Source organism: Thunnus thynnus, chromosome 23, assembly GCF_963924715.1.
Source record: "Thunnus thynnus chromosome 23, fThuThy2.1, whole genome shotgun sequence".
In the NCBI taxonomy this organism is placed as follows: domain Eukaryota; kingdom Metazoa; phylum Chordata; class Actinopteri; order Scombriformes; family Scombridae; genus Thunnus; species Thunnus thynnus.
In genome coordinates, this window is record NC_089539.1 from 8,834,106 (window position 1) to 8,858,008 (window position 23,903).

The 23,903-nt window shown below is 39.0% G+C and overlaps 1 protein-coding gene across 1 annotated transcript; it reads right to left on the reverse strand.

The window, feature by feature from the left end:
* Window positions 1-11,335: 11,335 nt before the first annotated feature.
* On the reverse strand, window positions 11,336-23,750 carry LOC137175710 (solute carrier organic anion transporter family member 1C1-like). The gene is made up of 15 exons (XM_067581540.1): window positions 23,574-23,750; window positions 22,985-23,091; window positions 20,645-20,786; window positions 20,297-20,429; window positions 19,093-19,217; window positions 18,756-18,902; window positions 18,404-18,502; window positions 16,295-16,561; window positions 15,193-15,357; window positions 13,936-14,131; window positions 13,682-13,847; window positions 12,742-12,926; window positions 12,298-12,362; window positions 12,088-12,205; window positions 11,336-11,778 (listed from the first exon to the last, which is right to left on the reverse strand). The coding sequence occupies exons 2-15, from the start codon at window positions 23,033-23,035 to the stop codon at window positions 11,568-11,570; spliced, it is 2,070 nt and encodes a 689-aa protein (XP_067437641.1). The 5' UTR covers window positions 23,036-23,091; window positions 23,574-23,750; the 3' UTR covers window positions 11,336-11,567.
* Window positions 23,751-23,903: the final 153 nt, after the last annotated feature.

Sequence of the window (23,903 nt, forward strand, 5' to 3'; positions counted from 1 at the left end):
TGCCAGTCCTGGAGGGGAACAGAACAGGGAGGAGGTGGAGGTGGGGGCAGACAGATTAGTAACCCCAGACCATGCACAGTGGATTTTTTTTCTGTTTTTACTCACAAGGTAAAATATCAGATGCTTGTTGCTGTTTAACAGGATTAAAGTATATAAAATGCCAGTTTTAGTTTCTCACTGTTTAAAGGAAACTAGTTGGTGAAGGTCATAAGTGCCTTTCATGCATCTACTGATAACCATAGAAGAAGAAAAAACAAAATAAAGATGTTAGAAGTGGCCAAGAAATGCTAAAGAGACAGTTCCAGTAATATGGCTGAGAAATCCATTTCCAAATTTTTGGCTGTAGGCTAATGTCATAAAAAGGAAAATCTATCACAGTTTAACTCTGGGTTTAAAGTAATAGTTTCACAATATGGGAAACTAATTTATTTGCTTTTTTCTTTCATAGACAGTTAATTTACCTTATTTCAGCACAAAGATTGGAAACAGAGTAAACCAGCTAGCCTTTACTCTAAAGCTGACAAATCACCACATAGTACTTTGTTTGTTTAATCTGTAAAAAAACCACATCGTTAAAACAAGAGTTTTTGTGAGGTTTCCAGCAAAGAAACACTTTTGGACAAAGCTACAGTAGCTTTGTCTCCCTTTTTCCTGTCTTTATGCTAAGCTAAACTAACCAGCAACTGGCTGTTGCGTCATTAACAGACAGATATAGCTCTCAGGAAGTAAGGGAATAAGCATACATCCCAAAATGTCACACTACTCCTTTAATGAAGACTGTGCAGTAGAAACAGTGTGTCTCCGTGTGTCTCACTGTAAATGTGTGTCGGGGAATGCTCTATTAGTCCAGTAACCAGTGGGGGGTTCAGGCAGCCCGGCAGCAGGTCACACAATCAGCTTTGGCCTCTCACAAATTCCCAGGATTAAGATTAAGAGCCTTCACATTCCTGCGCGGCAACAGTGAAGGAAGTGTTTACCACTTTCCCTTTCTGAAAAATGATACTTGACTCCAGTATTGTGCGATTGGCCTGAGCATTTTACATGTCTTTCACCACTGTATCGAATTTCAGGTACATTCAGACGGGAATGTAGGCTGTCACTGTGGTAGTTAAGAATTTGAAAATAACTAGCTTTTTCAGAAACATGATTTTATTTCTTTTCAGAGTTATGCTATTATATGTCTTATATATTTCCTTAATACATAATTTTATTGTTATTTCGGTTATGTTGTTAAGATTATTACTGTGGAGAATATCCAGCCAGAGTGTAAACCGTACAAATAGGTAATGTGTGTTCTTTTTCTGGGCTGATTGTGCGTCGATCTATTGGTAATGCCTCATGACTCCAGTAGGGGGAATCGCGCTCTCTGCCTCACTCAATACAAACGAGTGAAAACGAGAGAAGTGTGCGGGTTTCTTCATCTCTCTTCCCTTACTATTTTCCCTGTTTTAAGGGCTCAACATTTGGAGGCACCGCTGGGATGTTTGGCTGGAGGACCATCCCTAACCTGTAAGAGAAATCCTCTTGTCAATCATCATCCCTCCAAACTACCCAGGCATCAGAAAGGAGCTCAGCAAAGGAGCAGAGGTGGTTTTCAGACCAATATTGGTGGTTTGTGCCCTGAAGTGAGCAACGTGACCACTAGGGAGCTGCGAAAACCAATTAAGCTTGATAAACCCTCATTTGACTGATTATGCCAACTCCTCTGATAAAAATGGAATTTGAATTAGAGAAGCTGCAGCTGGAGATTAAAGGAGCACTGTATAAACTGACTGTAGAGGAGCTGATTAAAGTATGTGATGCACTTCAAATCTCAGGACCAGGAAAAGAGCATGTAACTGGTAAGACACGCAGTCAGTTAGTCTCACATGTCTTAAGGTACCTCGAACAGGAAGAGTTGGCCAACCTAGAGGATGAAGGTATGTCTGAACTCCTTAATGCTCAAGACATCATAGACAAAATAAAAATGGACAAAGAACAGAGTGCAAGAGAACTTCTAAATCAAATTGAGGAACAGGAAAGCCTCCAGAAGGAGGTAGAGGTATTAAGGCTGTCATTACGTGAAAAAGAGAGTGCAATGCATGATCTGATGAAAAATAGCATGAACCTACCTTTGAGTTCTAGTACCCCAATAAAGAACATGGCTTCAGCACCGCCAAATGGCTCTATGTGGCGCAAAGATTTTAAGATATCAGGCCAAATAGGGGAGCCCGGACAAAAAGATAGACTCGCCTTTTCCAGTCTGGCTAGGCAAATTGAAAATGGGCTCAGCAAAGGCTACCCAGACTCAGAGATCACTGATGCTGTAATCCGTGCCATCCATCCAGACACCACAAAGAAAGTAAGGAACTAAGACGTTGTTCTGTTTGTAAAACAACACTGTACTGTTCAAAAGAATGCCAAGAGACCCACTGGCAGGCTCACGAAAGACACTGTAAGCCATACACATGTTCAGGCATTAAGAAACAGGAAACACAGTCATGTGAGAAGTCCAAGTGTAGAAAAATTAGCGAACCAGTGAAAACACCCGCTGCAAGGGAGTTGGTAGGAAAGAAATGTGTCATCAGGTGTTTTCTGCACAAACAGAGAATTCAGGCACTTTGGGACACAGGTTCACAAATTTGTGCTATAGATGAGGTCTGGAAAGAGAGCCACTTACCTGATGCAAAACTAAGGGATGTAGCAGAACTAATTGATCCACTTGACCCTTTGCACATTGAAGCAGCCAATGGAACAAAAATGCCATACATTGGTTGGCTTGAGGTAAGCTTTAAACTTACTGCCAATGATGAAGAGTTACTGATACCCATGCTAGTGCTAAAAGGTAATCAACAACCATGTCCCATTATTGGCTTTAATGTCATTGAGTACCTAGTGGTGAATAGTGTGCTGGATCGGACAAAGCACAGGGACAGAGAAAAGCTCTTGAAAACAGTAAGGATAGCTTTCCCTCACCTCAGGAAGAATAGAGCCAAAGCCTTTATTAATGCAGTGAGTGCAGGGCAGCAATGTAAGCACAATGTGAGAACAGCGAATGAGAGAGTCAGTGTGCCTAAACGCAGCTCCATCCAGATTGAATGTCATTTACAGGCTCCACCGTTCAAGGAGGATAAGACTCTGATTTTTGAGCCTCATGAGAACCCGCAGTAGCCTCAAGTTTTGTGACACTCTTGTGTCAGTGAAGGCAGACATGACCCCAAAAATTGTTGTCAGTGTGCAAAATCCTACCAGCCATGACATCACATTGTCAGGAAGGACTGCTTTTGGAACAGTGCAGTCTGTTAGATCAGTATATCCTGCCAACATATTCAAATCAGACTGCCTACCTACTGTCTCAGTCCACAAAGTCCAGGCTAAGAGTTCTAGTAAAGACACACCCACTGATAAGCAATTGGATCCCCTTGTTGACCTGACACACCTGAATGAACGGCAAAGACAAGGTATAAGTCAGATGTTAAGAGAAGAATCACAGTCATTCTCTAGGTCTGATGATGACATAGGCTGTGTGGAAAATCTGCAAATGAACATTTCACTAAAAGATAATGAACCAGTGTTGAGGACATATTTGTCTGTCCCAAAGCCCTTGTACCAGGAGAAGAAAGACTACTTACAGGATCTGAGAGCGCAGAGGTGGGTGGAAAAATCCACTTTGTCCTATTCCTCCCCAGTAGTCTGTGTGAGAAAAAAAGACGGTACTCTGTGCTTATGTATCGACTACAGGGAGCTCAACAGGAAAACTCATCCAGATTGCCACCCCATCCCCAGAGTGCAGGACATTATGGACAATCTGGGCGGAAACATCCTCCTTTCACTGCTGGACCAGGGTAAGGCATACCACCAGGGGTTCATGGGTAAGGACAGTAAACATCTAACAGCCTTCGTGACCCCCTGGGGCCTATATGAATGGGTACGAATCCCATTTGGACTCATGAACGCACCTGCAGCATTTCAGCGCTGCATGGAAGAGTGCTTGGAGGCATTAATGGACAAAATATGTGTGCCTTATCTTGACGATGTCCTAGTGTTTAGCAGAACATTTTAGGATCATGTTAATGACGTCAGGATGGTCCTGCGATGGCTGAGGGAGGTCTTTTCATGTGACCTCTTTAAAGCGGAATTAAGGTACCTCAGCAGGATTGTGTCTGCAGAGGGAAACAGGATAGATCCCGCTGATACTGCTGCAGTGATGGCTCTGAAAAACAAACAGCCAGGTACTGTTGGTGAGTTAAGAGCGGTGTTGGGACTGTTGAGTTATTACAGACAGTATATCAAGGATTTCTCACGGATCGCCAGCCCTCTGTATGACCTGCTTAAAGGACCTGCAGAAACTGAAACCCTGCAAAACAAAAGGAGAAAGTGGCAAACTAAACGAAACAGCAGAGGAGTTCCATCAAGTACACCTATTCAGTGGACCGACATGCATCAGTCAGTATTAGAGCAGTTGATAGACTGTCAAGCTTAGCCTCCTGTTCTAGGCTTCCCAGAATTCTTGCAGCCGTTCATTCTGCATACTGATGCATCAAACCAGGGACTAGGTGCAGTATTGTATCAAAAGCAGAATGGAAAGCTCTGTGTAATCACTTATGGCTCTCGTACTTTAACTGTAGCCGAGAAGAATTACCATCTGCATTCATTCAAGTTAGAGTTTCTAGCCCTCAAGTGGGCGATCACAGAGAAATTTCGTGATTACCTCTACTATGCACCATTCTTCACAGTCTATAGCGACAATAATCCACCTACCTATGTACTGTCTACTGCCAAATTGAATGCAACAGGGTGCCGATGGGTAGTGGAAGTGGCCGATTTCTGTTTCACGATCAAATATCGCCCTGGTAAGGAAAACATTGACACAGATAGTCTGTCTAGGATGCCTATAGATATGGAGAGGTTCATGAAAGAGTGCTCAGAGGAAATGTCATATGATGTGCTTGGGGCAACTTCACAGGCAGTGGAAAATCAGGATGAATCCAGTGTGTCATGGTCCATGGGTGTCTCGGTCAAGTGTGCAACCATAACTACATGACAACAGGACAGATCAAACAGGACCAGAGGAGTGATCCAACTATTGGACCTGTGATTCAGTGTAAACTATCAGAGCAAAAGCCATCAGGTCCAGAACTGAAACAACTCAGCTCATAGATCACTTGTCTTCTGAGAGAATAAGACAAATTAGAGATGAGTGAGAATGGAGTCTTATACAGAAAAACAGCTCGCAGAAAACAGCTGGTCCTACCAGGAAAACACAAAAGTACAGTGTTGAGGGAACTCCACAATGAAATGGGCCATCAAGGTGTAGATAGGACAACATCACTGATACGGGACTGGTTTTACTGGCCCTATATGCAACGAAAGATAGAGGATTATGTCATGAGAAGATGTGTGTGTCTTAAACACAAGAAGAAGCTGTGCCGTGATACAATAGCACCACTGACCAACATCGTCACAACTCACCCGTTTGAGCTCGTCTCTGTTGATTTTCTCCACCTTGACAAATGCAAGGGTGGTTATGAATATATTCTTGTCATCATTGACCATTTTACATGCTTCACCCAGGCGTACGCCACAACTTCCAAATCAGGCAAAACAGCTGCAGACAAAATATTTAATGACTATGCTCTAAGATTTGGCTTCCCGACAAGAATACACCATGATCAGGGTGGCGAATTTGAAAATCAGCTGTTTGCACAACTGAAAAACTATTGTGGAGTTGCAGGGTCGAGAACTACTCCCCACCACCCCCAAGGGAATGGACAGGTGGAGCGGTTTAATCGAATACTACTCCAAATGTTAAAGACACTCACAGAAAAACAAAAGACCAACTGGAAAGACTCACTGAACAAACTGATCTATGCGTACAATTGTACTCGAAGTGAGGTGACTGGTTTCTCTCCTTTTTACTTGTTATATGGATGCTCTCCACGCTTGCCAGTTGACATGTTGTTTAACTTGACCCCAGAACAAGGAGACAGTAATCATCATCACTACATGGAAAAGTGGAAACAGGGCATGGAAGAGGCATACCAGATTACAAGAGAGAATGCTCACAAAGCGGCCACAAGGAGCAAAAGACTTTATGACAGTAAAGTGAAAAATTCAGTATTACGGCCTGGTGATCGCGTTGTAATCAGGAACATGACACCTCGTGGTGGTCCAGGCAAGTTGAGAAACCACTGGGAGGATGTAGTCCATACAGTTGTCCGTCAAGTCAGTGAAGACATCCCTGTTTATGAACTCAGACCTGAGAAGGAAAAAGGGAGATCAAGGATATTACACCACAATCTTCTCCTACCGTGTGACCATCTGCCACTCGAAATGTCTGTCCAGCCACGAGCAAAGAAAAGAACTGTAGAGACAACTGAGGAAGTGGAGCAGTCAGAGGAAGAGGAAGACGACGATGAATATTATCCAGTGCCACCTCAGCAGCCATTTCAGCCATGTCAACCTCAGACATCAAATCCTGAGAGGACGGATAAACCTGTTGAACAAATACAGTTGGAGGAAAACGTGTCATCTGAATCAGAGAGAGAACATGAAGTGATAAACCAACCAGAGCACTTACTGGACCAGTGAGCCGGGGCCTAGACGACAGCACAGGCGACTTAAGGTCTTCACATATGATCAACTTGGCTCACCAGCTTGCTACAATCTGAGAACACTATCACATCATACAAACCTTAAGGTGCCATGGACACACACTGTGCAGCCATACTACTACCAGCAACCCTATGGACATGGGCGGTAGAAACATTGTGATCACACACAGCACAGGTCACTGAACTGAGTAAATGCACATACATTACATTCTAGACAAAGCAAATGGACTGTTCAACACAGAATTTACATTCAAAGGGACTATTGAACAATTGGTACACATATAGACTGTGATTACAGCTCACCTTACACATCTAAAGAACATCACATGATTGCAGTTAATCATATCACTCTCATGGACCTTTATCAAAGGAGAGTATAGTTGCTTTGGACATGCTGCAATAGCAGAACAGTGTTACAAGCCAGCAATGGACTGTGTTAACTTGGACACTTTAGGCCCCACAGACCAAAAGAGAACACTGATGGACTCTGGGTATTAACCCATATGAAAGAATGTATGAAAAAAGTTCTAGCCTGTAAAACAACACTTGTAGAGCATAAGGCAAGGTATAGCAAAAGTGATAGTATGTAATGTCGCAGTGAATGTTTATTGATGGTTTGTAGTTTAACCTCTTATTTGCACTAAAGGTCAAATGTCAGGATGTTGGGGACAACATCTATTTTGAGGGGGAGTATGTGGTAGTTAAGAATTTGAAAATAATTAGATTTTTCAGAAACATGATTTTATTTCTTTTCAGAGTTATGCAATTATATGTCTTATATATTCTATTTCCTTAATACATAATTTTATTGTTATTTCGGTTATGTTGCTAAGGTTATTACTGTGGAGAATATCCAGCCAGAGTATAAACCGTACAAATAGGTAATGTGTGTTCTTTTTCTGGGTTGATTGTGCGTCGATCTATTGGTTATGCTTCATGACTCCAGTGGGGGGAATCGCGCTCTCTGCCTCACTCAATACAAACGAGTGAAAATGAGAGAAGTGTGCAGGTTTCTTCATCCCTCTTCCCTCACTATTTTCCCTGTTCTAAGGGCACAACATCACTGCATCAGTCCCTCTTTGACCAAAAGCTCCTATAAATAGATGATTGTATTTTTTAAAATTTTAAATGAGAGTAGGCATGTTAACATTTTATATTTAATATTTTCTACATTACATATTTCATATGGGTTTGGTTTGTACTCGTTGAAGCAATGAGTCTTTCAGTAGCATTGCAGTGCTTTACAGCTGATATTTAGTTGTATAGAGTACAGCCTGGTGGTGAAACCAGACACTACACAGGAGGTTCATTAGTGACAGGACATTTAGGAAGAATAACATAAGTGGATTATTAAAATGAAGGGAGTACATACATGTACAAAGATGAATATATCAGTTCCATTAAACGCATAAAATAGTTAAGTTGCCGAATTTTTAAATCTTATCAACACTAAAGTAAAACATTACTTGGTGTAATTATAGTAATAAAATGGATTAACAATCATAAAATCACTGGTCATAACAATTACAATACATTACATGACATGGTAAAAGGTAAAAAAAACCCAAAAGAAACAAGTTTAAACAGAAGAAGTATACTGTTGCTTTTGGTCCAATAAAAGAAAAAAAAACTATTTGGTGAAGCTCAAAGTAAACAGTGTGTTATGTAATAAGAACTTTCAACTTTAGGCACACCAGACCATGTGCAAAGAGAAGGATGAAGTAGAGTAGGTAGTGGAGATTTTCTCAGAAAAATGGAGATGTAATGATACATAAGTTGCCTAGTTCATCAAATCAGCAGGTGCACAACCGGAGAGAGATTGAACCAATGAGGATTGTTAGGATTAATGACCCCTGTGTCACTGGGGCCCTTTGACCCAGTTCATGCTCCATGTGTAGTCTATACAGTTATATTTTTATTTTCTATCTTTTTTGGTTTTTGTTTCTTTGTTTATAACAATTTTCATAAGTTTTTAGCCATGCTAGAATGACAATGTTGGTCTGTCAGCTGGTCCACCACTCTACTCAAGACTGAAATATTTCAACCACTATTAAATGGCTTATCATGAAATTTTGTACAGACTTTCATCATCTCACAATAGACCATAACAGGTTTACAGTAGGACACACTGATAACATAGAAACGTGAACTTGTCACGTCTAACTTAAGAGACAAAAAATAAATTAGAAAATTACACAGGATAGATGGTTGTTGCATTCATGACGACAGACCTCTCCCAGCCTTAATAGAACATCTTACAAAAATTAAGCCATTAAGGACACAATGTGAAAGAAATATTGTGAAAATGTCTTTAATGGTAACATGATGCTTCAAGGACAATCAACGAAATTGTAAAAAAGAAGGCAGAAATGATGATAAAACAAAATATATGGACACAGTACAAACATATCGGACTCAATACATAAATTCTCATTATCAACAGTAATTATATATATATTAAGTAATGATACATTTAATCATAAACTACAGTGTATAACAAAGTAAAACATAGTACAATCAAGCTTGAGTTACACTCCTCTAACTCTTAGTCCGCTGTCCAAACTATGGTGAACTTTTACAGACAAACAGCGGCAAGTCAGAGGCTTATATGAATGTTCATGACCTTCAGTGTTTGTGTAAAATGATGTGATGTAACAAGACGTGTGCAATGTCAGACATGTCACATGTTGTTGAGCGGGCAATAACAGCCAGAATAAAGGTTGCCAGTCTGACATGTAACTTGGTGAAATAAAGTAGTTTCGTAGCGTACTTCTTCTGGCTCCAATGTCTCCTTGACCCCCTCATATCCCTCCTTACCTGCCCCATATATACATCATAAAAAATATGTGTCACAGACAAGAGTGCAAGGTAATAAACTGGAAATATGACTGATAAGATCACAAGAAAGACTCTGAAAGGCAAGAGGCAATTGACAGAGGTGCAGAGTCCCAAAGTACAAATAAAATGCAATCCAAATATTTACATAAAGCACTCTGGTGGCTCTGAGGGCAAATTATATTCCTTTTAAAGATGAATTCAAATTTCAGGAAACCCTGAGATCCTAATAACTATGTTTATTTTAGAGGACAATAATGTCCGATGTGAGGTTGGGCTACAACTGCACTAACTTAGTATGATACATTTTAGGCTAATATTTTGTCAGTGTCCAGCATTTTGGTTTAAAACTTTACATTGTTTTACAGGAATAGTTCAACATTTTGGATAATATGCATATTTTTCTTTCTTGACAAGAGTGAGATGAGAAAACCAATACTGCTCTCACATCTGCACAGTAAATTTGAAGCAGCCAGTTAAGTTATTTTAGCATAAAAACAGGGGACACAGCTAGCCTTACTCTGACCAAAGGTAACAAAAAAAGCATAGTAAGTCACTGCACTTGGCCAAGACATAGTCCAGCATATAACCCTCTGTAAAACCATAACATGACGATTTTACACTTTAATAAAGGAGATATAATGTGTTAATTAGTCAGCTAGGCAGATTTTGTTTTCCTTGGACAGAGCCAGGCTGGCTAGCTGTTTCCCCATGTTTCTAGTGTTTGTGCTAAGCTAAGCTAACTGGCCTCTGGCTGTAGCTTCACATCTAACTCTCAGCAAGTAAGCAAATCAGTGTTTTTTCCAATATGCTACACTATTCCTTTACTCATAGCACTGACTTCACAGCAAGCAGGTTTGTTTGGAGGTGCAAACTACCAAAAAAGGTCTTCACCTCCAACTGCTTTGCATCGGCATGAACATGATGCTCAGAGACACAGACACACTGTCAAGTATTACGGATTTGGCCAGTCTATGTGTATAGATGACTGCTCTCATCTTCTGAGAACGCTTGTGCTACTTTCACTGACTGGATCAGCCTGCAGTAATCAGAGACTTGATCGAACAGTCGAACATTGAATCTGCTAATCTGCAGCACAGACTCTGAGTGGAAGAAACAAAGCACTACTGCTGCCTTAGGTACCATCTACAATATCTCATATTTTACTTGTGATCTTTCTTGCAACAAAAATATCTTTTGACAGAGTCAAATCTCTGGCAATCCTAATTATTCCAGTTATATACGCACAAAACTAATTTCTGATTATCCCTTTAGGAATCCTAATCTGATTTCCTCCTTATGTTATTTTAGTTGGCTCATTTGCTGGTCGTGTCTAAACTCTACACTATGCTTCTAACTTTTTGCTAAACTCTAACACACTCTAAACATAAACCTCAGCCACCCATTACACTGCCATTCAGTGAAGACAATGACAGGGGCTTTCTAATCTTTATAGTCTAATTCTCACTCTCCCCACTGAAAAACATGACAGAAAACACTGTAAATAACTAACAAAAAACATGATCAATACTTTATGTTATTAAGTGATGTCCATCTCTGTCCACAAACACTACAGTTGTCTTGTACTAGTATTTAAAACCATATATTGTGTGTATACCGTGTACATGTATGCCATATTTTTAATGTGCATCTGCTAGATGAGACATTACTATTACCTGACCTACTGCTGTTGAAGTATAAATGGCGAACACAAGCTCACAAGCTAACTGTTTGCCAAATATTTGACAGATATCTTCTCACGTCCTCTGACATGAAAGATTTCATCTTGAGTGTTGACTATTTTGCTACTCTAGAAGTAGAGCTAAAAATGACCTTTAAGTATGTTGTTCTGTCAATTTTTGTTCAGTATTTTTCTTCAGATGGGGATTACTTGTCATTTAATATGATTTGATTTTTTTAAATTTTTTTTTACAATAAGTTCTAGTCAGGATCTTTGACTTTTAAAGTGAGCAAACAGTAGGTGATGTTTTGGGCACAATATCTGCATAAAAAAAGAGGCATACTGCTTGACCAAAGAGCGCTGACACTGTACCGTTACCACATTTGGTCCAGTATGGATGCAGTACAGTACGTAGGCTATGGAAAATCTGTGTCGTTCCTCCTACACTACAAAACACCTTAAATTGTGCTTTCTTTGTCTGTATCTTCTGTGCTTTTGGCAATGTTGATATTGGCGTGTCCATTGACTTCGTTACCCTCCAGTCCATTTTCTTTGGCTTGATTCCTGAGAGCCAACTTCTTCTGTCTCTTGACGATTTTCAGGTAGAGGCATCCCCACAGCGTGTTGGACAGGAAGTAGAGTCCAGTAATCAGCCCCATAAATGTAATTCTGCAAGTACAGGTATTAGTAATAGACAGAGGAATTTATAGAGAATCCTTAAAATTAATAGTTAATACTTTTAAATACTTAAAACACAAAACAGAATTAGAAAAAATGTAAAATAGATGTCATAAAATGCCCATTAAAGTTACTCAATTATATAACCTGAATAAATGTGCATTAATTTGATCCTCTACTTCTAGAAACCCTTTTTGAATCTAGATATCGCCTTTTAAATGTTTAAAACACATCTTCTGTCTGTCTGAGAGATTACTGGAAGGATATTCTAGCAAGAAAATAAGTCTGGTTTCACTGTACCTAAATGCAGTAGCGTCATAGAGTCTACATGCTCCTCGACCTCCACACTGTTTGGTGCCCCACTTCAAACAGGTCCGATCAATGAGTGCTCCGAAATATATAGGAGGAGGGATGCCCCCTGCAAACACACAAAGTCACAGGTGCACACATATAAACACATGCAAAATACTTACAAAAATACTGTATATTCAAAAAACTAGGAGTACTCACCCAGAGTTCTTACAATCAGTGTCTGCATTCCCAAGGCCAATGACTTCAGGTCTTGCTGTATGGACCTAGAACATTGACCAAAAGTCATAATATTAGACGTTAATATTAGCATTTTAGCTTAAACCACACACATATATTACTGAAAATAGTGTTACAGAGGCAGTTTGGTGGCTTCTTCTCTCCAAGTGAAGCATGTTTGAGGTAACCAGAGAATAAAACTAGTGACTACACAAAACTTTCTTAGAGCAAAGACCCATAAACATGATGAATTTTGACATTACTATAATACAAAATATCTGTTTCGTGCTTGCTGACACCTTTCTAAAGATTGTAATGGCTTAAAATCACTATATAAAAATCAATGAGACGCTGCAAGGTATCATCATAGCCAGCTGTTAAGAAGGGAGCTGAGGTATTAACCCCTTCAGCTTCAGTCTCTCTGACCTGAGCAGTACAATGTATCCCGGCGTGCCTCCACAGGCAGATATGAAGGATCCCAGTACGGACAAAGCCATGTAGATTTTGAATATACGATCACAGTCACTCTTCCTGGTGCACTGGCCCAGCACTGCAGACATGTTCATGCCTGGACTCATCATCTCCCCAACACAGGAACAGTTATGAAACACCTGAAGAACCAGAGAAAAGAGATGAGAATAACAACTTTACAGTAATTGTGGGCTGCAAGTGTGTGTTTAACATTTGCTGCTTTGAGAAAAATAAGAGTCCATTTGGGTTTTTCTGATATAGTTTCATGACAGTTACTACTCATATTTTTATAACAGCTGTGGATAGCACATTTATGCTCCCAGGAGGATAAACCCCCTTGATTTTAATGACCCTGTGGCCTTTACTCTCCTGCCACCATCTGGAAAAAAAACTGATGAGGCTAGAAAAATAGCAAAGTTTTCAGTATGACAGCCTCTAGGAGTTGCCAGTGGCAATTTACACCTACAGTATATCAACCCTCTGACACTATGAGACTTTTTGTCTGTCTAGTTTAATTGCATCTTGTTTTTTGAAGCTACTGTCTGTGCACAAATTGGTATCTGTGCTGTGTTTCTGTCCCTTTCCCCCCTCTTTTCCCTGTATGATTAATCATTGTCATTGCAAAATGATCAGATTCTATGACATTGTGAGACTTAAAACAGAACCATGACGGTGTCAAACTTAACTTTGCTGTAAATGTAACCTCTTGTGATTAATATTATTGCAAGTTATCCAGAAAAAACTTGTGGGAAACTTATGCTTACTCTCCATTAAGGTTCTGCAAGAAGTCACATGAAATTACACATAAGAAGAACTTGTTTGCCTCACTGCTAGCCCAACCTGTTAATATACCTGTCTCATCGATCTCTATAAGAACATATAAAGTACTGCTAACCATTTCCTTGCCAATGCCAGAGGAGGTCTGGCAGCCAGCCAGGCAGGGAGAGGCATACGTCATGCCATTGTAGGCGCATACTGGGTCCCAGTGCTTCATTGAGCAGGAGCAGCCCATGTTGCACTGTGACAGCAAAGTCTGTTGGTTGTAGGACACTTCAGGAACCCTGATGCACACAGATATAAAAAGAAACAACACATCAATAAACACAATCAATTCAGACATAGTGATAGGAAACTTAACAAAGCACTCACCCCTGATATGAGACAGTGAGACCAGCCACCTCTGCATTTTCACAGTGGATGAAGACCTGAACGCAAAACAGACAAAACGATCCGAAAGAGGCAGCTACAGACACCCTGGCTGCTCCAATGATGCCCAGTTTAAAACGCTTTAGCACGAAACCTCCGGTGATGATGCCCAAAGCTACTGCTGGCAGGTTCAGTATACCTGGATGGTGGTGGATGAAACAGATCAATACACTGGATATACTACAAAATGAAAATGTCCTACTGATCCCAATTTTATGCCATACTGTCAAACAATATACATATGCCATAATAATAAAATGTGAGTAATAAAATGTGATAAAAAACCAAATGTCATAGTAATCATTTATCCATTCCTTTTAGCTGTTTGAACTGTCAAATTGAAACTATTACTTTTAACAAACTATTTCAACCATATTCCCTTATATTAAGAAATTACTTTGTGTGCTGTTAATACTTTTAGTCATCTGTTTCAACCATTTTAGCTGACTGACACTCAGTTTCCACACACTTTCAAATGGAATCCATAGTAAGGTATTACAGTTGACTCAATGAGTGGATTTTTCAACTCAGTGTTTCTAATTTCTCCATAATCTTTCCATGTTCCACCCAGCAGATGCAGAACCCCCTTGGGTACAAGCACTTCTTAGGAACTTCTGGCTTAATTAAATCATTGTGTGCAGGCTCATTTGCAATGTCCACCTCATGACGCATTCACATGCCAGTAAGAAGCTCTGTAATCATAGATATCCAACCAAACACCACTGCATTTGAAAGTTATGTTGTCAGAAAGCCAAACCCAGAAGACAAACAATAAGAAAACATGGATTGCGGAAGCGAGAATTCCACATCTCTTTGCATTAAAACTAGTGCTGTTAAACACACAGTCGTTGTTGTTCTAATGTTATACTTCCTAATTGTACAGTAGGTGATTGTAGAACAATGACTTTAGAATATCAATATTCCAAAAATAACAGTAGCTAGGCTAGTAGCTGGTAAACAGTCATAAAAAATGAATAAAATAACCGTAGATGCTACTTCACTTCACATACATATGCACACACATACACACACTCACAAACACAACAGTAGCCCTCAGTGGGCTACTTTAGTGCTTTCAAGTCAACTTTATCTCATTCAATCACACTTCCCTTCAATAACAATAACATCATTGTTTCAGTGGCCTTGGGCTGCAAAGTGCAGTAAATGCAGAGTGAATGGGGGTCAGTTATTGCTCTGTACCTATAAGGAAAATGGCCTTGGAGGCAGATTGGCCGTAGATTTGTTCCAAATACTTCGGCTTGAAGGTGATCATGCCGATGAAGCCGTTGACAGCCACCAGGTAAGTGAGGATCATCAGTGAGAAGATGCTGTTCCTGAAGAGTCTCTTCAGAGATGGAATGAAGTCTGGTGAAGAACAAATAGTATATATGACAGCATTCATTTAAAGAGTTTTATTGAAATATACACTGTAAAAATGCATTAAATCAAAATAACTTATTTAATAGCATTCTATTCACAAAATAGTATACATACTTACAGTATACATGTATACACATTTACAATGCAAATGTTTATGCACATTATATATTTAGTATGCTTATATCTATTTACTTGTCTAACTTAAACTACTAAATTAACATTAATTAAATAATCTAATCGTTTCACTGCAGTAATTTTCATGTTATGCACATTGTCTACATGCTGATCTTTGCTCACATTAAACAATTTTACATAACCTGCATACTGTTCATATTCTTTTGTATTACTGATAATTTTTAACTCTAAAATTTTTTGTTTTCTATAGTCGTCTTTTTTTAGCTCTTTTTTTGCTGCTTTTTGGAAATAAAATCTTCAAATAATATAAATTTAAAAGAAGTATTTACAAAAGTGAACATTTTGGAGACACTGTTATAGTAGTATGATATAATGTTCTGTCATGTACTTTGACATGACTGTCCCCACATGTTTCTCTGTCCAGATGTGTCATTCAACTCTTGCCCAGATTGCATGGCAATTAGTTACTTTAAGTCCAGGATTCAGGGTTACCAGTCTGGGCCCTGATTTGTCTGAGCCATAACTGGTTAATCATTAAACCCTTAAAACTATTTGCACAGTGACACATCTGCTGGTATTTAAAATGTAATAGTTTAGGACCTGCATTGTTCTTATTTCTCTGCTCAATGTAGATAAAGACTAAAACATCACAACCATTATCTTTTATTATGGAATGTTTTCAAGTCTTATGTTATAACCTGTCCTTAAATGCTGGGTATGTATGTCAGCATCACCTTAGGCTAAAATCAAATCATAGTGTCTTAAAGTTGTTCAGGTTGTGTGATACCTTTAGCCAGCTCCTGGAATGTAACTGGCTTCTCTTTCTCCTCATGATCCTGGTTTTCCTCTGGCAGGAAATTCTCCTGTTCTGCTACTGTGGCGAGCTCTGTGCCTTTACTCTGTGCCTGGCTCTGCTCTTGCCCCTGCTTGGGCAGAGACTTTGGCAGGAACCAGAAGGGGATACTTGACAGCAGGATCACTGTGCCTGTCACTATGAAGCCCAGCCACCAGGCCCCCACCCAGCGGGAATCCTTATGGTTAATGGTCACACTGTCTGGGAGAGGGAGATGGTTGAAGACAGCAGGTTATGAAGGGCACGGCTCTTTGTGTTTACTGGACTTTCATTGGTAATCCCTGACCTTTTTCGATGTGGCATGTTAAACATTAGCAGGGGGATGGTCTTGCTCAGGGACTGTCAATAGTTCTAATCCATGCAATAAATTGTGAATTTGTCTTACTATGTAAACAGGATGACCCAGTGCTGCTGCTATGCACCAAGCACCGCTTAGTAGGGCACCAAGTGCCGAAGAGGTCACTAAAACAGCCTAATGATCATCATAATAATCATAATGCTGAATTATTTAAACTAACTACATTAACTACAATAGGCACCATAAGACCATTGTAGGCAATACAAGATATATATAATTGCTCAAAATAATAAAAATGAATTATATTACCCTCCTCCCCCCTTTCCCTGTGGTTTGTTTGATTGTGCCTGACAAATTCAAGCCTGAAGGTAATGCAACAATGCATGAAAGAATGGCCCCAAAAAGGCAACAGGAGTCTGGGGCAGAGAAGAGAAAAAATAGTTGTATTTATTTATATTAATTTATTTTAACAAAAGTAGCAACCTTGATCTTGATCAAATCTTACGTGAAATAAGTTTGACTAAAATTACGAAAAATTATTGGTTTTGGCTAGACTGGATTGACTGAAATGTTCAATATAATCCGATGGCTCACAGACTAAACTGTCAACAGTTTTCATTGTTTTCTTTGACTAGGATGAGACTAAAATGCCCAGACATTTAGTCAACTAAAACCTGACTTTAAAAAAAAACAGGATGAGGTTGTCTAAATACAAAAACTAAAATTGCTGACAAAATGAACACCTAATGAAAATTTGTGCATGTGGATTTCTTGCCTGTTCTATAGTTAGTTCTTTAGTGTAATATACTATGTACTATTATTGTATACCGGTTTCCTGGTTATTTGTAATGAAAATATATCTTCAGTTTAAAGAAGACTGCACTTCCAAATATTTGTGTTTTTTTTAAGGCACCCAAATTGCCAGCAGCAGCCCTGGGATGATGATGTTAGGAAACCCTGTAATCTCTGGAAGACCCATAATCACTCCATGACAAACTGTTTTACCATGTAGGTTTAAAAGGAATAAGGTTTAACTTTTGCTGAATGGCACTTTGACAGAAGGGAGATTGTGTAATAGGTCTGCATACTGCCACATCATTTTCTTATCAAGCAATGGTAACACTAACTAATTAACTAACACTAACTAACTAAAAAGGGACCTATTATGCTCATTTCCAGCTCTATAATTTTATTCTGGGACTCCACTAGAGTAGCTTTGCATGATTCACAGTTCGAAAACCTGTGTAATATAAATGTCTTATACTGGCCCTTTACGCAGCCTCTCAGTTCAGCCTCTGTCTCTTAACAGGCAGTCTTAGCTACTGTCTCTTTAGGGCCCCCCTCCTGATGAGCCCACTCTGTTCTGATTGGCCTTTGCCCTGTTGCGTAATGGAAAAACACTCACAGCGTATCAGCTTGACTTGGCTCGGTGTGAATACCCCAAAACAATGGAAAAATGCCATAATGTTAGTAAAGCAGAACAGTGAATTTGCACACTGTGTGTGGAGCAGATGACCATATAAAGAAATCCATCATGAGCCAACGTTGGCCCTGTTGTCTGAACTGAGCAGTCTGAAGCTGGTGCGTTTTACTAACAGGGATTACTTCTACATATATTTACCACATTATTTGACACTTTGGCCATGTTTAATATGAACATTGGACAATGTCAGATGTTCAAACAACAGTTAAACAAAACTATCTAAATTAAACACTTTTTGTTTTGATATCTAGAAGTTCTGTACCTAAATCCACAGATCCAATGTCCACGTAGATCTTGGCAAGGAAGGATCCGAGCATAAACCCAAACATAGGTCCTAAGATTCCCACTGTATGGATGCAGGCTGGAGAAACAGAAGTAGAGGAAGAAATATGAATACTCTAGTACGGTAGAAATTAGCCAGCATTATCTAGAGGGACAGTGGATTGCATGGAGAAAAATAAAAAGCAATATTTAACATTAATTGATGAAGGGAAATAAAGTGTTTCAAGCAAATGGAAAATAATGCAGTTTAACATTAAAACATTGTCAGGAAGGAGTATAAAATATAACACTAACAGGTAAACTAAGAAAATGGGAAGTAATAAGTAACAAACCTAAATAGAACGGAGTGTTCTCCTCTCTAGAGAAGTCATCCAGGTAAGACACTCCCAGAGGCATGATGGGAGTCTCTCCAATCCCACGCAACATGTTTCCCAGGAAAACATAAATCCACATGGACGAGCCAGCTGCCTTTTCACAAGCTGAGGAGAGAAACTGGTCTTAGAGCAGGAAGTGACACTGTACATTGTTGTTTTTTTCTGGAGCATTACTTCTACAAATTGATTTGGTATCATATTAATATGGACAACTGACTGATAAGTTGACATTTCTATCACAGCGACAGCAACATTTGCTGCAACATCTAATGCACTCAGTTTGTCTGCCATATACCTGTTCTGGACGCTAAATCAGGTGTCTCATCTGCATCAATCATGCTGTGGTTGGACATACAGGGCAGGATGCTCTCAGTGCTGTTGACACCAGTGCTGTGAGACACACTGGTCTCATATTTATATCTGAAAAACATTGGGACAAGTGTAACGGCCTCATTTCTTATTGCTCAAGAAAGTTAACAAACAAATAAGGAAAAACTATCTGGAAACGATCTTGACAAATAGTTTTTGATGCATCTAGAGAGGAATCATTCAAACTCCAAAATCCTGTGACCTACACATGGCACGTGAACTACGTTTATATTTTGACTATAATTTAATTTTCTTGGAGGCAGACAGTGTCTGGATTGCAGACAAAAAGTATTGGGTGATGTGGTTTTAGAAGATGTTTTAAATGTCCAAAGTTGGGTTTATCATCCGCCAGCGCTCTACTGGAGTCAGACAATCCAAATTTGGGATCATGGATCAGAGCCTAGCTGGAGCTTAGTGGGGACAGGCAAGCAGCAAGGAAAACATGCCAAAAACATACTGTATGTGTCTTGATAACTAACTACTTTTAGGAATGGCCAATGAGATGCACATTCAAGGCTGGATTATAACCTTGGAAAAGTGGCCCCACATACCCAGGGCCCCAAAAGGCCCAGATTTACTCTGCATCACTTGGTTTTTAATTAAGGAATTTAATTAACTGAAAGTTTGTTAAGGAATTTGCCCCCCTAAAGCACAATATCAACTAAGGTATGTGTTATTGTCATGCATCATTACTTAATCTTTTGGTCCATTATTGTAGGGGGGCCTTGTGTCAAATCCTAATTTTGACAATTTTACTTTTCATTCATGTTGTGCTCACATGATACATATTGGTACTAAATAAAGTTTAGTTTTAACTACCATAAAGTAATAAACAGACAGAAAATCTGAAAGCATGTACTATTATTTCAGCATATAGAACTGGTTATTTTCTGTGACTCTGCTTATGATGAAGCTCCATTGTATAGTCTGTGCAATGTACTTAATGGGACTTGGAAGCAACAGGTTGAGTAGGGCCCATTGTGGTTCAGTTTGATTCAATAAATTTTTATAATTATGATTCAAATCAATGGAGTGAATTGTTTCTGCTGGATATGTGTACATTAACAAGGCCACAGTATTAAATATGTTGAAATTGAATAGTTAGAATATAAAGGAAACTGTGTACTGACAGGCCCTGGAAGAAGTGAGGCAGGGCTATTAGAAATGATCCAGCACTCATGATCAAACAGCCGATACCAATCAGCCTGGGACGATGGAGCTTGGCACCAAAGTAGCTCACAAAAGCGATCACCAACAGGTTGCCTGCAAAGGAGAAGTATTAAAAAAATAACTGAATAAAAATTAATTATTGGCTCAACACAGTTTGACTTTTGTGCTGTGGTACATTGGAGCCTCACATACTACATAAATCCAATAATCTTCTCTCAATATTTTATTTTATTTATTTATTTTTTAAATACATTGATGTGGCTTAAAAATATCTTCACCAACCAGTTTCTTTAAAAAACTGCACATACCCATTTCAAAACTGCCATCTATGACTCCAATGAGGGAGCTTGGGATATCAAAGCGCCTCTCAATCTGGGTGATGGAACTCTTCATATAGGCTCCACAAAAGGCTTTGGCAAAGTATACAAATGCCATAGAAGCCAGGAAGAGCTGGAAAACACACACAAGACATTTGATGAAGCTACTCCCTTATAAAACAGGTACACAATGGCGATGTTTGATTTGATTAGCCTTAGTGAAAGGGTTTTCACTCAGACTATTTCTCACTTAGGTTAAGATTTAAATCAGAATAAAGCAATGGATCATCAGCTTAACCCTTCTCTTGATCAGCAATTGTCCAATCATAGTTTAGCACCCGTAACTTGACATGGCAGGCCTGTCAAGCTTTGTATTTCTCCACATGCTGCAACAGTGTGCATGGAGCCCTAGTAAGAGTGATCATTTAAGGAGTTTACAGGGTGGTGTCCTATTCACTAACCTTTCCTAAACCAAAACCACAAGAGTAAATGTGTAATAAATTGAATAAACTGTGTGTTTTTCTGCTTTAACAGAGGCTGCACCTGTTAGCATGTCAGGCTAGCATGTTTGCAACCTAAATTAAGTAAGTAACTGAGTGTTACTTACAAGTCAAAGAATCACATCATTAACTAACTACAGTACATATAGTTTGTGGGGTAAAAGGTAGATTTTGAAAAGACCCATTCAAGACTAGCACATACTTTGTATTACCTCCCCACTGTGTGGAAGCTGGTCCTGGAAACTATCAGAGTTTAGATTCTGTTCCATTGGATTTGGGGAAGTTTACACTGCAACCCCAGCCAGCATTACCCAAGATAGCATTATATTTGCCAAACACATAGTCTTCATCTTTTTTCATTGACTAACCCTTTTCTCTTGAAAAGGAAAATGGTTGAAAATATGAAAAATATGTAAGGTAAGCAGCCAAACATTATCTGATTATCTGATTTTACATTTTTCTTGATCATATTCATAATAGTAGGAATAACTAGTTCTACACTGCAATACAACTGTGATACTGTTTATTTCCCAGTCTTCTACATGAGTCATCAACTGATGTGACTTTTTCTGCCTTGGATATGCAGCTTTAGCCTCAGTCTTTTAGCACAATATATGTAACCATCAAGTGCATATTTAAGAAAAAATGATAGCTAATGATACTAATGATAGCTTAATTGGCTAGTTAGCTATAGCTGATAAAATCACCAGTCACCAGCTAGAAATGAGAGCTACTTGTTTCTCTCTGTCTAAAATCATGGACCTATAGTTTCTAAATTTACTATGAATTTAAAGCAGTAAATGTGCCACCATTATTGTAAATTGCGTATGTGCCATATGAGAACAGAAAGCTTGACTGGTGTGGCAACATTAAAGGCACCAGGGCTTAGTCTATTGACTATTAATTGCTACCTATAGAAAAAAAATGACTTAAGTAATAAACCTGTATGAGTTTACAACACAAAGATATAAATATCTAAATTTAGAGCAGCCAAAAGTTTACAAACGATGACATGCACAGACACATAAATGTTCATAAATCTTCATTTCTACATCATGTTTGTAATGGACAAAGAAGGAGGATGTTGGGTACACAGTATACATGTTGTCAAATGTCTGAACCAAATATGGAGGGAAAAAGAAACTAATACCAAGAAAAACTTTGCTGTGTTGAAATTCTGGAGATTGCATAAAATAAAATATTTAGTGAACCCTTAATTGAATGAATTATAAAACTTTGGAGTTTGTTTGTTTTACCACTGCATCCTTCTTGTGTGCAGCTGTATCCTTGCCACATGGATAGTTAAAGATTGAAAGGGATTCTCTCTGGGCTGTGGGTCATAGACTACTCTGTAAATACGTTTAGGTTCCACATTTAGTATACGCTGGTCACTGTGACCACTTTACTGATTGTCAACTTTATCTCTGTGTGTTCACATGTGTTTTAAAACACCTTCACACTCATAAAAAAGGTTTTGTTTCCATCCCATGGGTGCAATAAAACACACTTTACCATCAGTTAAAGTTTCATTTGGTGTCAAAGTCTCAAAGTTTTATCTAGTTGAGAAAAATGAGGCTTTCCTTAGTTTTACTGCCTCGTATTTGTGTGGCACAGATAATACTGACATAGGCATGTGAAACCAAGACAAATACACAAAGATAAGGTTTTTAAAAAGCAGTTTTGCAATGATATTTTAGAACTTGGCACAATCAAAGTTTTGGGTTCATTAGGTTTTGGGTGTTTTGCTAAGTCATTCTGTATTCACAAGGAAGCGATTGAACACCTTAACACTGAGTAATATCCCCTTTCCCAGGGGTAACATTTTACTGACCTTGAGCTTGGAGCAGCAAGCCTCACTCGTTTTTTTGGATTCTACACTCATGATGTTGCTTTGTGTTGAACAGATGAAAGTAAGCAGAAAACACACCACCAGAGGACCTGCAGAAGGGAACCAAGATTATGAGCATGTCAGAGTTTGGGGCAAATTTGATTCATCAAATTGATTTTCTTTAAAAAATTCAAAAAACAATTATTATAGTAATTTCTCATGTATTGTTTTCTTCTTACCAATCCCCTAGATTTTTTTCGTCAAATAAAGTAAATGGTTAATGATAAAGAGTTAATTGTAAGAGTGTTTAGCAGTATTACTTGGAAATTGATTGAATGTAAGTAGCAAAAACATCCACAGCCTAGATTTGGTAATTACTTGCTGTCATACATGCTGGTATATACATTTTTAAGAAGGTTAAAAAGAGATTTTCTACCAACATGTTTTCTGATGATATAATAAAGCCAATATACCAGTAATTTACACTAAAACACCATTAAATACTACAATTTTGCCTCAATGTATCTTTGTGAAGAAACCTGTTGAGTCTGAGTTAGTAGCAAAAAAAAACAACAACAGAAAAGGTATTTACCTGAGAGGCTGCAGTGGTCCTACGAGGGATGGAAGAGATGTGGTAAACTAGCTGAAGGCTTGGTGTACCTCGCAGGACTTTGTGCTTAAAACAGAGTCTTATCACAAACCAACTACAACATTACCCGTAATCAGTAACCTAGCCACTCATGTGCACTTGATCATGTCAATAAAAAGCCCTCCAACCCCTCCAACCCTCATGCACACAGACAGGCACACACACACACACAAAACCAAACGTGACTGCTCTGGTTGGGTAAGGTCCAGTGGGATGCATGTCTAACCAGCACCGGAAGGTTCAGAAGTTCACTGAATGCAAACACACTGACAT

Coding starts and splice junctions, on each gene's coding strand:
- LOC137175710 (XM_067581540.1), bottom strand. CDS start 23,035: ATGAGTGTAGAATCCAAAAAAACGAGTGAGGCTTGCTGCTCCAAGCTC. Junction 18,903..19,092: donor TGATTTAGCGTCCAGAACAG/GTATATGGCAGA, acceptor TTCTCTCCTCAG/CTTGTGAAAAGGCAGCTGGC. Junction 18,503..18,755: donor GAACACTCCGTTCTATTTAG/GTTTGTTACTTA, acceptor CTGTTTCTCCAG/CCTGCATCCATACAGTGGGA.